The following is a 15,140-nucleotide window of genomic DNA, read 5'->3' on the forward strand; positions in this document are numbered from 1 at the left end:
TCACTGTTGTTAGGGATATATATTTTGATTCCCAAAATACCATATCTTTCTTTCCTTTTTTCCTTCTTCCCAACTAAGGTGATTTTGAAGTCTAGCTTGTGGAGAATAAACAAGGAAAAGTGCTAGAAAACCTCTGAAAAAACAAATGATGAGGTTATGTAAAATCTCATTAATTAATCATTAATGACCATGCATATTTGTGGACAAAATACATGCGGCGATTCATTATATTTATTATGGTATTGTTTGTAATAGCAAAGAACTGGAAACAATCCTAAATGTCCTTCTATGGGGGGGGGGGTGACTCAAGAAAAAAGTACATTACAATAGAATACAATGCAGCTGGACCAAAGTATGAAGAAGCTGTTAAGCACTGATACAGAATGTTTTCCCACATTAAGTGAAAAAAATCAAGATACAAAATAATGTGTATTATGTGCTATTATTTGCATTAAAAAGGAAGGAAACCATCTTCATACTTGCTTGAATATACATAAAAAAAAATTCTCTGGAAGGATAGCCAAGAAAGGGTGAGTAGAAATCAGTTATTTTACCAGCAAAAATGGGTTTATTTGGAAACACCAAAGAAATGCATAATAGTTACGGCTCTATCTTATAGCCTCCCCTTTCCAGCCTCCTGACTTCTACTTTAGTGGCGTTTCCCTGTATTGATTTTATAGCAGTGCTATTGGGTGCCTGGGTGGCTCAGTTGGTTAAAAGACTGCTTTCGGCTCAGGTCATGATCCCAGGGTCCTGGGACTGAGCCTGGCTCATCCCGAGTAGGGCTCCCTGCTTGCTGGGGAGCCTGCTTCTCCCTCTCCCTTTGCTGCTCAGCTTGTGCTCTCTCGCACTCTGTCAAATAAATAAAAAAAATCTATTTTTTTAAGTTTATTAATGTATTTTTAGTAATCTCTACACCCAACCTGGGGCTGCATCTGACAACCCCCAGATCAAGAGCTGCATGCTCTACTGATCAAGCCAGCTTCACAACCCTGATTTGCATAGCAATGTTATTAGTTGTCACCTATTTGTTTGTATAAGCACCCAAATATTTTAATACCTATTAAGGCATAACTGCATAAGATGCTAACTAAACTTAGCATCTTAAGGCAACCGAGGTTCATTTTTGTAGCTCAAAAGTTCAGGAATGGCTTAGCTGGGTGGTACTGACTGGCTCAAAATTTTTGATGAGATTGCAATCACCGGTGAGCTAAGGACTTGACTGGGGCCAGGAGAGCTGCTTCCCAGAATGGCTCACTCCTAGGGCTCTGCGCCTGAGGCCTCAGCTCGTCCCCAGCTGGGCCGCTCCATAAAACTGCTTGAATGTTTCCGATACGGCAGCCGGCGTCTCAGAGTGAATGATCTGAGAGAGAGAGACAGAGGAGAGGGACAGGGAGTGGCAGCACAAGAAAAGAAGCTGCAGACTTTTATGATCTACTCTAAATCACACACACAGTCACACCTGCCACGGTCTACTCGTTTGAAGAGGCAGAGTCAGGCCCACGCTCAAGGGAAGGAGAGTTAGGCTTTCTCTTTTCAGAGGAGTATCAGAGAATTTTAAGCATTTTGAAACCACCCTGGGAGGAGAAGAGAACTACTGGGTGAACAGTGGCAGGGCTGGAAGGAAGATTTTCCACTATATTTATTTTTATACTATACGAAACAAATTATTAATTACGTATCTTTTTTTTTTTTTTTTAAAGATTTTATTTATTTACTTGACAGAGAGATCACAAGTAGGCAGAGAGGCAGGCAGAGAGAGAGGAGGAAGCAGGCTCCCGGCGGAGCAGAGAGCCCGATGCGGGACTCGATCCCAGGACTCTGAGATCATGACCTGAGCCGAAGGCAGCGGCTTAACCCACTGAGCCACCCAGGCGCCCTAATTACGTATCTTTTAAAAAGAGATATTTTAAGCTATTTGGGAAAGAACTGGGAGAGAAATAAAAGAAAAAAAAAAAGGGGGTTTGAAGGGGATGTGAATGGGGGTCTGTAAGATACGAAAAAGAGAGGGTCTACTTTGTGCTCACCTTGCTCTCTTCCCACCTCAGATTTAGCATTTTCATTTTCTAGGGTTCGGGTGGTGAGGGTGTGCGGCCAGTAGTTTCGGATAATGGGTTTGTAGAGGAGAGAGAACTTAAAGAGAATGTTCTATGGGATAGTTTTACTGTGGGCGTTTATCATTTATTACAGCGCCAAGTCCTGTTACAACAATATTTCTCCGGTCTAAATCATTCTGCAGCCATGGCCTGTGGTCATTGCTGATTTTTAAAAACACCGCAAGGCATCCAATACCATTTCTGGATGGTTTGTTTCTAAGCGCCACCCTTCCGGCCCCCCAAACTCCCCCTCAGGTCTGACATCGACGCTCTAACAGAACTTGCATCAACTGTCAAGCACGACGAGAGGATTTCACCTGGTGATAAAATTGGGGGAGATTTAATTTGGACAAAGACGTGGCATGAAACCCAACGGGTTTATTGTCTCTATAAAAAGGTCTTTAAGGTCAAGTGTACCGACGCGTACAGCACTAACTGTACTCACGGCGCCCGGTCACTTTACAAGTCGGGAGGCGAGGAGAAAGTTTTAACCTCTCTTTAATACACGTAGTAAACACTAAAAGCCCACTTTCAAGCCATTTAAATGCAGTTATTCGTCCTGAAGGGTCAGGGCGCGTGGGCAGAGAGCGAACTCTCTCCTCGCTCCAGCAGCGGCGAGCAGAGTCCTTCCCGCTTCTCCCGCGGCCCCCCCACCCCCGCCTCCAGCACCCCCGCCCCTCCCCCTCGCCCGCGGCCTGCTCGGAGGACAGAAGTGTCTGGGGTGGTAAGGGCATGGCTTGGGGCAGAGCGGTGTCCACCGCCGCAAGGCCACGTCTCCCCCATTCGTGGGGGGGCCTCGCCAGTCTCTGGCTGCAGGACGGATTTCTCGACAGGCGAAGGGAGAGACGGACGAAGGGAGAACACGTCACGGCGACGGCGGGGGGTGGGGGGGCACGGCGGGGTCCGCGGCCACGCGAGGGCGAGCGCCGGCGGAGACCCCAGAGCCGGGAAGAAGGTCAGCGTCGGCGGATTCCCGCCCTCACCCCCGCCTCCCGGGCGCCTCCCGGCGCTTCCGGTGCTCTCCCGGCCAGCCCCGCCTCGCGCCGGCTGTGCCACATCCTCCGGTGACGTCAGTCAGCGCCGCCATATTGGGAAGGCGCAGCCGCCGCCGCCGCCGCCGCCGCCTCCTTCTTTACCTAGGAGCTCGGGCTGCCTGGGGGCCCGCGACCGCAGGAGGGAAGAGCTCTTCCTCCGCTTCGCCGGCGCCTGGCCCGCCCGTTTCGCCCCGACCCGTCTCCCCATGACTGCCCCCCGCCCAGCTGCCGACGGACGTCGCCCCGGAGCCGGGATTTAACACGGAAGCCCGGGTCAGGGGCCGCGGGGGGAGGAGGAGGGAGACCCGGTAGGTCCCGCGTCCGTCTCGGCCCGGCGCGGCGTCTCGGCGGGAGCCATGACCTCGCTGACCCAGCGCAGCTCGGGCCTGGTGCAGCGGCGCACCGAGGCCTCCCGCAACGCCGCCGACAAGGAGCGGGTGGCGGGCGGCGGCGGCGGCAGCGGCGAGGACGACGCGCAGAGCCGCCGCGACGAGCAGGACGACGACGACAAGGGCGACTCCAAGGAAACACGGCTGACCCTGATGGAGGAGGTGCTCCTGCTGGGCCTCAAGGACCGAGAGGTGCGGGCGCGGCGGGCAGGGCGGGGGCGGCCGGAGTCTGGCGGTGGGCGCTGGGCCCGGGCGCAGGCGGGAGCCCGGCCTCCGGCTCTGCGCGTCTGCCCTCCGGAGTTCCTGAGCTGAGCGCCCAGCCGGCCCGGAGCTTCCAGGTCCTCTCCGCACCGATTGCTTGGATTTCCCTTCCTCCTCACACAGTCACTCCTTTCATTTTGACTCCCTGGCAGTCTGTGTGTCTTCCTTCCTTTTTCCGCGTGTTTCACCCGTGTAGACCCCAGGGTGCGATTCCACCCGGAGACTGCCCCGTTAGAGTGAAACACCTGGAACCGAACTCTCTGGGTTTTGCAGGTTTTAGAATCTGCGAGGGCTCCACGGATCTGCTTTACGGGAGATTAGGAAAAAAACAACAAACCAAACCAAAACAAAAAAACCCCATCAAACTTAAGGTGTAGCGTTTGGAATTTTGAAAAATTTCGGTGAAATGGTAATGGAGGCAAAAGTGTTTTTTTACATCTAATAAAGTTAAAAGTCAACAAAATCCACATGACACCTTCTGGAAAATGACTTCTTAGGTAAACCTTGCTTTGGGAAAGAGATTATTTTTAGTACCACTTTTATATTTTGTCAGTTGATTAGTCTGCAGAAAATCTTGACGTCTTAAGGACTTTTTTGGGGGGGCTGCTTAAAATGTTGGGTTTTGATTTGAAGAAAGGTCTCACAGCCATAGGTAGGTTAAAGTTGCTATAGATCTGTCTTCGTGTTGTGACTTCGAAAGGTTATTTTCACTTTAGTATTTTAAGAGAATTTTCACTCATAGAGAGCTTGAAGAAAACTGCTAAAGTGGACATACATATATTCTTCTCCTAGGTTCTGTCATTAACGTTTTCCTGTGTTTTCTTCATCCCATATCCATTTATTTACAAAAATGACTATTTTTAGAGATTTGCAGCCAGTCAGCCAGGTGAATGGATATTCTATAAATCACTTATGGTTTGGTAGTTCTAGAAGCTTGTTTTATCTCAGCATGAAATATACAAACAGTACATTCTGAGAGTCAGATACAGAAAATACAGAAATATCCAAGTTTTGTTTCGATTTTTAATAAAGTTTTCCCAATTCACAAAGGTGGGCAAAAAATTTAGTCTTTGTAATACAATTTAGTCTTATTTCACCAAAACTTACTAGATACAGGTGAGTTTTCTGTGGACCGTGGCCTCCTAGTATTTAATAATTTAGTGAATTAAAATTTACTTTGATGGAAGTGTCTAGAATATTTGCAATACCAAGGTTTCCCATTTGCAAGTTTTAATGATGATCACTTGAAAAGATGTCCCTCTGGTGTTAAAGGGGCTCAGTTTGTTTATTAATTACTGAGTTCTGGAAGCAGACTCTGAAATTCCTTTTTGTTCTGTGGGGAAACAACCTGCAGATCTTCCTCAACTTATGATAGGGTTATGTTCTGCTAAACCCATCATAAATTGAATACTTTAAGTTGAAAATGCATTTAATTAATACCCCTAATCTACCAGACATCATAGCTTAGCTTAGCCTACCTTAAATGTGCTCAGAACCTTTGCGTTGGCCTACAGTTGAGCAGAATCCTCTATGACAAAGTGTATTTTACAATGAAATGTTGAATATTTCATGTAATTTATTGAATGGTATATTGAGAATGAAAAACAGAATGGTTTTAAGTGTATCGTTAGTTATGCTTGTGATTGCGTGGTTGCGCCTAGCAAATTGTATGCATATCACCAGCTCAGGAAAATATCATAATTTAAAGTATTACTTTGGTGCTGTCATAAAGCTAAAAAATTGTTCAGTTGGGGATGGTCTGTCGATGTAGAGTGCCCTAGAAGTGTGATTCTAGGAAGTATTCAACCTGCTTCACAATTTAGAATCGTCACAATTTAGAATCTTGTTAATTCACATTTCTCTTTTAACTCTTTATCTTTTTCCTTTGGAACAAAAATAGCATTTTAGAAAATACAGAAAAAATGAAGAAAGCAAGTCATCTATATTCCTGTATGAACATTTTGGTTTATGATAGTTTTCTGAAGGAATACGTCCTGTGCATAAAACTAAAACTTAACAAAACCAAGAAACAAAAACCCCAACTAAAACCCAAATTAGCTTTTGGATTTGAGTCACTTTAAGTGAGAAATTACAGTGAAAAAGTCCCTTTTTTCCCTCAAGTATATGTTACTGGAAAAGGTGAAGCTAAAGCATATTAACTTGCTATGTTTCTGTGCTTGGTTTTCATGAAGATAATCTAAAGAGTTTGTTGAAGCCTAATGGTACTTAAAAAATGTAGACAGTTTAAATTTCTTTGGTGGCAGGTAATTGAAACCATGTGTTGTGTTCCTGTCAGGAGTCACTGTACTTTGCTGTATTGTGGCTAATGTCCAGACACAAGCCAGTTCTGACTATTTCTTGCTGATTTCAGTAGTCACATAGAGAAATTTTTTATTTCCCTTCTTGCTGGCAGGGAATTGAAGTGGAGGTAGGTGGGCTTGGGATTTGGCATTGCTTTAGATTTAGGTTTTAGGCATTAACTTAGATAACTTCTTTTGTCACATCTTTACAATACTAATAACTAAACCTGTCACCTTCTCCATAAGTTTTGGGAGACCCCGCCCATTATCATTCTTTTTAGGAGGTCAGGAATTATTCTTACTGAGAGTCTAGGCATTTAGTTAATATTAAATTTTAATTTATGTTTAATACTAAGTTCCAAGTTTTAGGCACAGTATATAGCTTCATAAATACACTGCTTTAGCTTAACATCCATCTTTGTTGTCTTTGGGTACTCTTAAGATACTAAAACCTAAATTTTAAGGTTAGGCAGGTTATTAATGATAGATGATGATGATGATGTGTGTGTGTGTGTGTGTGTGTGAACTATTGTATTTGTATTCAGAGAGTTGAGAAGAAGTATAAAGAAATTGTAAAGTGGTGAATATTAGTTTTACTTTTTTTTAAAAGATATTATTTACTCATGGGGGAAGGGAGAGTGCACTCAAGAGAGAGCACAAGAGGGGCGGGAGGGGCAGAAGCTGGGAGCCTGGGATATGACCTGAACCTAAGGCAGATGCTTAGCCCACAGGGCCACCAAGGTGCCCCTTACTTTGACTTAAAAAGCAAAACCAAAAACTGAGACATTATAGCTTTTTAAAAAATACTTTTTGTTCAGTAATGTGTGCAGGAAAGTGCACATAGGTGTGATGAATTTTCACAAACTGAACACAACTGTTAAACAGCACCTAGGTCAAGAAACAGAGCATGACCACTTTCCAGAAGCCCCACTCAGTGCCTTTCTGGTTACTGCTTATTCTTCAAGGGTAGCCACTAGCTTTACTTAAGAATTCAGCATAGAATAATTTTTGTTCATTTTTTAAAAAAAGATTTTATTTATTTATTTGACAGAGATCACAAGTAGGCAGAGAGGCAGGCAGAGAAAGAGAGGGGGAAGCAGGCTCCCTGCCGAGCAGAGAGCCTGTTGCAGGGCTTGATCCGTGGACCCTGAAGTCATGACCTGAGCTGAAGGCAGAGGCTTAACCCACTAAGCCACCGAGGCGCCCCAATTTTTGATCATTTTTGTACTTCCATTTGCATTTTTTGCTTTGGATTGTGACATTCATCCATGTTGTATAGGTTGTCATTTATCCATTTTCTCTGAATTTTCAGTCTTTAATACATCTGTAATCTACAATATTTAAAAAATGACATTGACTTATATCCTGAATCTAGTGTCCCTCCTGTCCTCTTGTTCACTAAACAGAAGGCTCAGCTCGCTAACAAACAGATGGTGTGGCCTCAGATTACCTATTGGGAATGACTCTAAAGTCATTGTGAGGAATTTTTTCTTTCTTGAACTTAGGTACACATTTTACCCTTTTTACCAATGATTTTCCTTTGTGGCTTTTATTAAAATACAGATGCTAGGTCTCTCTGGTGATTCTAGTGCTCAGTCTGGATTGAGCATCAGTGACATAGATACTGAAGTAAATTTTCAGAGGCTGCACTAAGGATGGCTGATAGGTTTAAATTTGAATTCAACTTCCAAATTAGCAAAATTCCTGTAATCTGCCCCTGTGTTTGAAGGCTGGGGGCATCTGATGAGCCAGATATTTTCCTTTCCCTGACTTTTTGATTTTTCCATAGATGCCTCCAATAGAATTTTCAGAATGCCTCATGGAGAATTACCTCAAATATGTGGTGTCATGTTTTTTTTTTTTTTTTCACTTTATTTATTTCCATAGGACATCATTGTTGTATTATATGTATTAAAAATTTTTATTTTATTTCTTTTTTTAAAGATTTATTTATTTGACAGAGAGGGAGAGCACAGGAGGGGGAGCAGGAGAGGGAGAAGCAGACTCCGCTGAGCAGGGAGCCCAATGCGAGGCTCCATCCCAGGACTCTGGGATCGTGATCTGAGTGGAGGGCAGATGCCTAACTGACTGAGCCACCCAGGCACCCCTGTTAAAAAATTTTAATTGAAGTATAGTTGACATAGTAGTTTGAGGTGTGTAACAGTGGTTTGACAATTATAAACATTGCAAAATGCTCACCTTGGTAAGTTTAGTTACCATTGGCAACATACAAAGTTATTACCATATTATTGACTAATCCCTGTGTTGTACTTCTATCCCCTTGACTTTTTAAATTTTAATTTATTTATTTAAGTAGGCTCCATGCCCAGTGTGGAGCCCAGTGTGGGGCTTGAACTGATGACCCTGAAATCAAGATCTGAGCTGAGATCAAGAGTCTGACACGTAACTGAGTCACCCTTAACCTATTTCACTCACCGCCCCCCACCCGCTGTCCTCTGGCAACCACCAGTTTGTTCTTTGTGTTTATGAGTGTTTCTATTTTTTGTTTATTTGGGTGTTAGATACTTTTTTTTTTTAAATTTTTTATTTGAGATTTTATTTGCCAGAAAGAGAGAGAGAGAGAGAGAGAGCATGCACAGGCAGGCAGAGTGGCAGCAGAGGCAGAGGGAGAAGCAGGCTCCCCGCTGAGCAAGGAGCCTGATGTGGGACTCGATCCCAGGATGCTGGGGTCATGACCTGAGCCGAAGGCAGCTGCTTAACCAACTGAGCCACCCAGGTGTCCTGGGTGTTAGATACTTTTAAATATTTTCATTGATGGCAGATCTTAGTGCTTTAATGTTGGACTTAATTATTATAAGTGGCCAGGTATAATTTAGAGTGTGCCTGTGCAGTAGTAGTAGAAAGAGGTGGAGTCTTTGTCTGAGATGTATCTTTTGTTTTACATATATTCTTTAAGCCCCCTGACCCTCAGAGTTATTTAAAATGGAGAAATAATTCTCTCCCATGGTTCTGATTGGACTGTTGTAGACATTTATTGTTTTACTCTATACCACATTGTGTCCCTTCTCTCTTCTTACCCCTCCTTCACTTCCTTTTATAGGGGTTCCTCCATTGTGTGTAGCTCTAGGATGCCCTATTGAAGCATTTACCCCTCCCCTTTTGTAGTGCAGTCATACCTAAGCTTTTCCACTCAGATAATTTCTTCCAGGGCTTTGGATCTTGATAGTGGAACAGGCTGTGGGGTTTTTGAAGACCTATCAGGTGGTGCCAGTGGGTGGATCAGAATGTTTTCTGACTCAGTTCCTTGAGATCAGACTATCTGAAATGGTTCTTTGAGCTTCTTTCTCCCTGGCCCATTGATGCTCTCTTTTCCATCTTGGTTTTCCATGTACCTTTCCTCTAGTTTTCTGTTTTGTTTTGTTTTTACTTGTTTTTTTGGTCTGTTTTTAAATAAACTCTACCCCCATGTGGGGCTCAAATTCACAAAGCCAAGATCAAGAGTTGCCTGCTCTACTGATTGAGCCAGCCAGGCACCCCTTCAGGCACCTTTCAGTTTTGTAATCTTCAAGATCCTTGCATTAAAGTCTTTTTTTTTTTTTTTTAAAGATTTTATTTATTTATTTGACAGAGAGAGATCACAAGTAGGCAGAGAGGCAGGCAGAAAGAGAGAGGAGGAAGCAGGCTCCCTGCCAAGCAGAGAGCCCAACTCGGGACTCCATCCCGAGAGATCCTGAGATCCCAGGACCTGAACTGAAGGCAGAGGCTTAACCCACTGAGCCACCCAGGTGCCCAGCCATAGTCTGTTATTAATGTTTTTAATGCTTCTAGATAAGAACCTTAATGCAATAATTCATCCTGTATCTTGAAAAATTAGTAGGTGGTTCAGCTGAGTAATACACACTAATATAAAATAGTTAAATAACTAAAGTGATGGAATTGACTTTTGTATGGCCTTTAAACTGGCTCCAAAGATTGATCACAGAGATGTTCCAGTTTTGGAATAAGGTTCTTAAGGTCAGTATTTTGAAATACAGTACTCATCAAGATGTATAATTTTGTTCAAAAATCATTCTCTGCATGCAGTGATATATACCATCTTTGCGTATTAAATTTGTTAACTAGAAATCATTCTGCAGACACTCAGAATTTCTATATGTGCTAAGATTTTAATAACTTAAAATCTGATAAAAGCTTCTGAGCTTTGGAATTTCATGATTCCTTTATTAGTACAAATAATCTTTTTTTCATATTTTTAAAAGATTGAATTTTCATTTTTTTCTGGTGTATTTAAGAGTAGGTAGACAGTATAAGACACACAGGATCTCAGAAATTAGTTTTTTTTTTTTTTTTAAGATTTTATTTATTCATTTGACACAGAGAGATCACAAGTAGGCAGAGAGGCAGGCAGAGAGAGAGAGAGGAGGAAGCAGGCTCCCCGCGGAGCAGAGAACCCGATGCGGGACTCGATCCCAGGACCCTGAGATCGTGACCTGAGCCGAAGGCAGCGGCTTAACCCACTGAGCCACCCAGGCGCCCTCAGAAATTAGTTTTTAGAGTTCATCGAACCATCTGTACCTTTTTCTTTCTTTTCTCTTTTTTTTTTTTTTTTTTAAGATTTTTGTTTATTTCTCTGACAGAGGGCACAAGCAGGGGGAGCAGGAGGCAAATGGAGAGGAAGAAGCAAGCTCTTTGCTGAGCAGGGAGCCTGATGTGGGGTTTGATCCCAGGACCCTGGGATCATGACCAGTGACCGGAGCCCAAGGCAGTCACTTAACCAACTGAGCCACCTAGTTGCCCCCCATTTATACCTTTTTTTTTTTTTTTAATTTTATTTATTCATTTGACAGGCAGAGATCATAAGTAGGCAGAGAGGCAGGCAGAGAGAGAGGGGGAAGCAGGTTCCCTGCTGAGCAGAGAGCCTGATGTGGAGCTCGATCCCAGGACCCAGAGATCATGACCTGAGCCGAAGGCAGAGGCTTAACCCACTGAGCCACCCAGGCGCCCCCATTTATACCTTTAAAAAAAAATTTTATGCTATTGAAATTATTTTTGGTACTTGGGGTTCACAGTTGGCAACATACTCACTAATCTTATAAGCCATCTTAATATTTGATAATGTATTAATTAATTTTAAACCATCTGATGGACCCTGTATGGATCATTTGATACATGATATACGATATTTCCAAGTATTTGATATACTTTAGAATTACTGTGTTTTTTTTTTTTACTTTGAAATTATTTTGATTGAAGTTTGACATACTTGGTATTTAAAGAAATACACTGCACTGTTACAGTGTCAGCTTATATGTAAGTCTCAAAGACTTAATCATGCTTTTCCTGTTAAGTCATGGTACATTTTTAGCCCAACCCTCCTCTATATCCATGCAAACTATTCCTACTTTCCATCAGCATAATTTTTCTGGTATTAATCAGTAAATGGTTGCTGTAGTCTTTGTTTTTAGGTCATTCTGTTTTCATGAGAGTCTGCTTTTATTTTATTTTATTTTATTTTATTTTTTTTTTTGAGAGTCTGCTTTTAAAGCAACACAAAGATTGTGCTTGTCCCATGTTTCTTCCATTTAATAAGTATAAGTACAAGTGCCAAAGGTGAGAGTCTGGTTTCATTTTGAATTGATGTCTGTGGCTTTAGGTTTCTTTAATCAAAGATTGAAAGACTGCTGCCGGTTTCAGTAGCATGTGCAGTATTATAATGCAATTTAGTAAATATTGTTTTTTTAAAAATTTTTTTTATTTTTTAAATATTTTATTTATTTATTTGACAGAGAGAGATCACAAGTAGACAGAGAGGCAGGCTGAGAGAGAGAGGGAAGCAGGCTCCCTGCCAAGCAGAGAGCCCGATGCGGGACTCAATCCCAGGACCCTGAGATCATGACCTGAGTCGAAGGGAGCAGTTTAACCCACTGAGCCACCCAGGCGCCCAATATTGGGGTTTTAATTTAGGTGTTACAGGTATATGTAGAAAATAGTCTGCTTCTCTTTTTGTTTGGTAAGCCTCTGAGCTGTAAGAATACCATCATGATTAAAGTACATTATGTTACTAGAAAGAATGCTTATGGTAAATACATTTTTAAGCTTAAACTTAAGTTTTAAAAAAGTTAATTTATTTTTAAATTTAACAAACTACTTGGTTTATGTATTACATTAATGGAAAAGTTCTTAAATTGGAGTTAAAAGATGGAGTTTAGAAACTGAGCACTCTGCAATTCTGTATTTTTCTGGAGAAAGAGGACATAGCTTTCATCATAATACTGATTTTAGTGTAATTTTTTGGTTTTGCATTTTTTTTTTTTAAAGATTCTGTTTTTAAGTAATTTGTACACCTCTTATGGGCCTTGAACTCACAATCCTGAGATCCAGTTGAATGCTCCACCCACTGAGCCAGTCAAGGGCCCTGCTTTTTTTTTAAAATATTATAATTTTTTTTACTTCATTTATTTGTTTTTTTGAGAGCGGGAGTGGGGGAGGAACAGAGGGAGAGGGAATCCTAAGTAGGCTCCACTCCCAGCACAGTACAAGCAGGGTCCTGTTTCACCACCTTGAGATTATGACCTGAGTGGAAACTTAAGGTGCTCAACTGACTAAGTCACCCTGGGGCCCCTTGTCTTTTTTGTCTTGCTGAAAACTTACTACAGAAAATTCCAGGTTTTAGGTTTGCAGTGAGTTGGATTTGAGTTGTTGAAATTCGAGGTGGGTGGGCGCCTGGGTGGCTCAGTGGGTTAAGCCTCTGCCTTCAGCTCAGGTCATGATCTCAGGGTCCTGAATCAAGCCCCGCATTGGGCTCTCTGCTCAGCAGGGAGCCTGCTCCCCCCTTCCTCTTCTTGCCTCTCTGCCTACTTGTGATCTCTGTCAAATAAAAAATAAAATCTTTAAAAAAGTTTCGAGGTAGGAAGCTGATGTCTGTGTACCCTGGTCATCTTGTTGAATGACTTCACAAGCTGTGTAGCTACCACATCTAAAATTCTAACAATGTTCATGCATTTGTCATATATTTACTGAGCCAGACCCTGGACTAGGTACAAACACTAGAAAGAAGATCTCTAATTTCAGACCCATTTTATTTTAGTTCTGTGTGTCAAAACTCATAGTAAACTACGAAACTAAATTGTGTTGCTGTTCTATAATTTTTTTGGTAGTGAATATCTCTCCTGGCGTATACTGTTACTCAATAAATGTTAAGTAAATCGTGTATTTCTGATGGGGGTATTGTGATCCCTAGGGATCCCAGTTGGTTCTGGGATGGTGGTGAAAAGTTCTTACTCTTTTTATATATAAGTATAAATATACATAGGTCATATAAACAGATGGTGTATCTATCTTATTAAAAGTTCATGGGCAAGACAGTGGTTAGGGAAAAAAAGTCCGAAAAAGCTTATTTAGGGAGCAAAAATTGAGAAAAGTTGAGAAACACTGAAATGAATCAATGTTGAAAATGCTGTTTGTACTCTTAACCTGAGGTTTAGAAAATTCTGTTAGGAATTTTTTAATTTTTTTTTTTTAATTTTTATTTATTTGTCAGAGAGAGAGCACACATATAGGTAGAGTGGCAGGCAGAGGGGGAAGGAGGCTCCCTGCCGACACAGGACTTGATCCCAGGACACTGGGATAGCGACCTGAGCCAAAGGCAGCCGCCCAGCTGACTGAGCCACTCAGGTGTCCTAGGAATTTTTATTGTAATAGAATTTGGCTTCTAGTTCAATAGTAGGAAGAACAATTTTAGCATACAGTTATAGGAGATTGTGAGTGGAATTTTAAGATCAAAGTTATTTTGGGTGGTTAATAATGTATAGGTAAAGTTTTGTGTGTCATCCCTCTGCCCCTTATCCCCCAGTATCCCCTAGGAGGGGCTGGAAATTAAAGGACTGCATATAAATTCCTAATGGTTATTTTTACTCTGATTTCATTTTCTGGTTTCAGTTTCTTAAACACAGCTGTTAAGGTTTTATGCTCTATTAACAAAATAAGCTCAAAATAACATTTAAGAATTATACTTTAAGAAAAAAAAAGAATTGAACTGAAATTTCAGTTTGTTCACTGAATTGAGCTTATCCTTTAATTTTTGGGTCTATATTATATAAAATGGAAGCAGGTTTAGTGTCCAAATATTGAGAGTTAATCCAGTTATTGAACACATTCTGTATGTTGGTCTCTTCTTGGTGGTGGGGTTTCAGAGAAAAATCTCTTAACCCTCAAGGAGCATTCAGTCTTTGTAGAGGACATATGTGCAAATGATGTCCATAAAAAAGATCGCTGCCTTTAATGGAAGTACACATTAAGTGCAGTGTGGACATAATGGGGATGCCTTGGATCAGCAGCGAAAACACTGTGCCGTGTTCTTGGCTCCCTCCTTGCCCTTGACTAGTTAGAAAAACTAGGATAAATGATTTGAATTCTTAGACCCTCAGTTTTCCCCTGGGCAAAATGGGCCTACATTTGTGGGCTGTTCCATAACCTATAGACTATAGGGACCCAGTGAAGTGGCATATGTGTAAGTGCTTTGAAAACTGCAAAGTGGGTGCTTTGGTGGCTCAGTTGATTAAGCTGCTGCCTTGGGCACAGGTCATGATCCCAGGGTCCGGGTATCGAGCCCCACGTCTGGCTCCCTGCTCATTGGGGACCCTGCTTCTCCCTCTCCTGCTGCTGCTCTGCCTGCTTGTACTTTCTCTGACAAATAAATAAATAAAATCTTAGAAAAAAAGAAAACAAAATAAACCTGCAAAGTGCTGAACAATTGCAAATGGGTAATTACCTAGCCTTCAGAAGTGACTTAAAATCTATAGTGGTATTGATAATTATTTAATATTTCCCTATTTTTATTGTTTCTTGATCTTCTTATACTTCATCTGCTTGGTTGAGTAGAACATTCCTCTTCTAACCCTTGTGATCACCGTTTTTCCCACCTTTCTGTGGTCCTACTGGGGTTTTTGATGCCCCCCCTCCGCCCCGCCCCCCGGGGAGTTCTTGCTCCCTGACTTCAAAGCCAGACCTTCTCTTTAGGATGGTAGGGCTGGGTTCTCTGGAGAAGGCATTGGCCCACAGTCCTTTCTTTGGTATTTTATTTCATTGAAAAAGGTTTTC

General features: G+C 42.1%; 1 protein-coding gene across 1 annotated transcript in view; it reads left to right on the forward strand.

Moving 5' to 3' along the window:
• Positions 1-3,182: 3,182 nt before the first annotated feature.
• The window catches only part of GOLPH3 (golgi phosphoprotein 3), a 61,936-nt gene continuing 49,978 nt past the window's right edge, over positions 3,183-15,140 (forward strand). The window contains exon 1 of the mRNA XM_032337682.1: positions 3,183-3,711. Coding sequence (XP_032193573.1) covers positions 3,487-3,711 — 225 coding nt within the window. The 5' untranslated portion in view covers positions 3,183-3,486. The remainder of the gene's footprint in view (positions 3,712-15,140) is intronic.

Source organism: Mustela erminea, chromosome 3 (assembly GCF_009829155.1).
Source record: "Mustela erminea isolate mMusErm1 chromosome 3, mMusErm1.Pri, whole genome shotgun sequence".
Classification (NCBI taxonomy): Eukaryota; Metazoa; Chordata; class Mammalia; order Carnivora; family Mustelidae; genus Mustela; species Mustela erminea.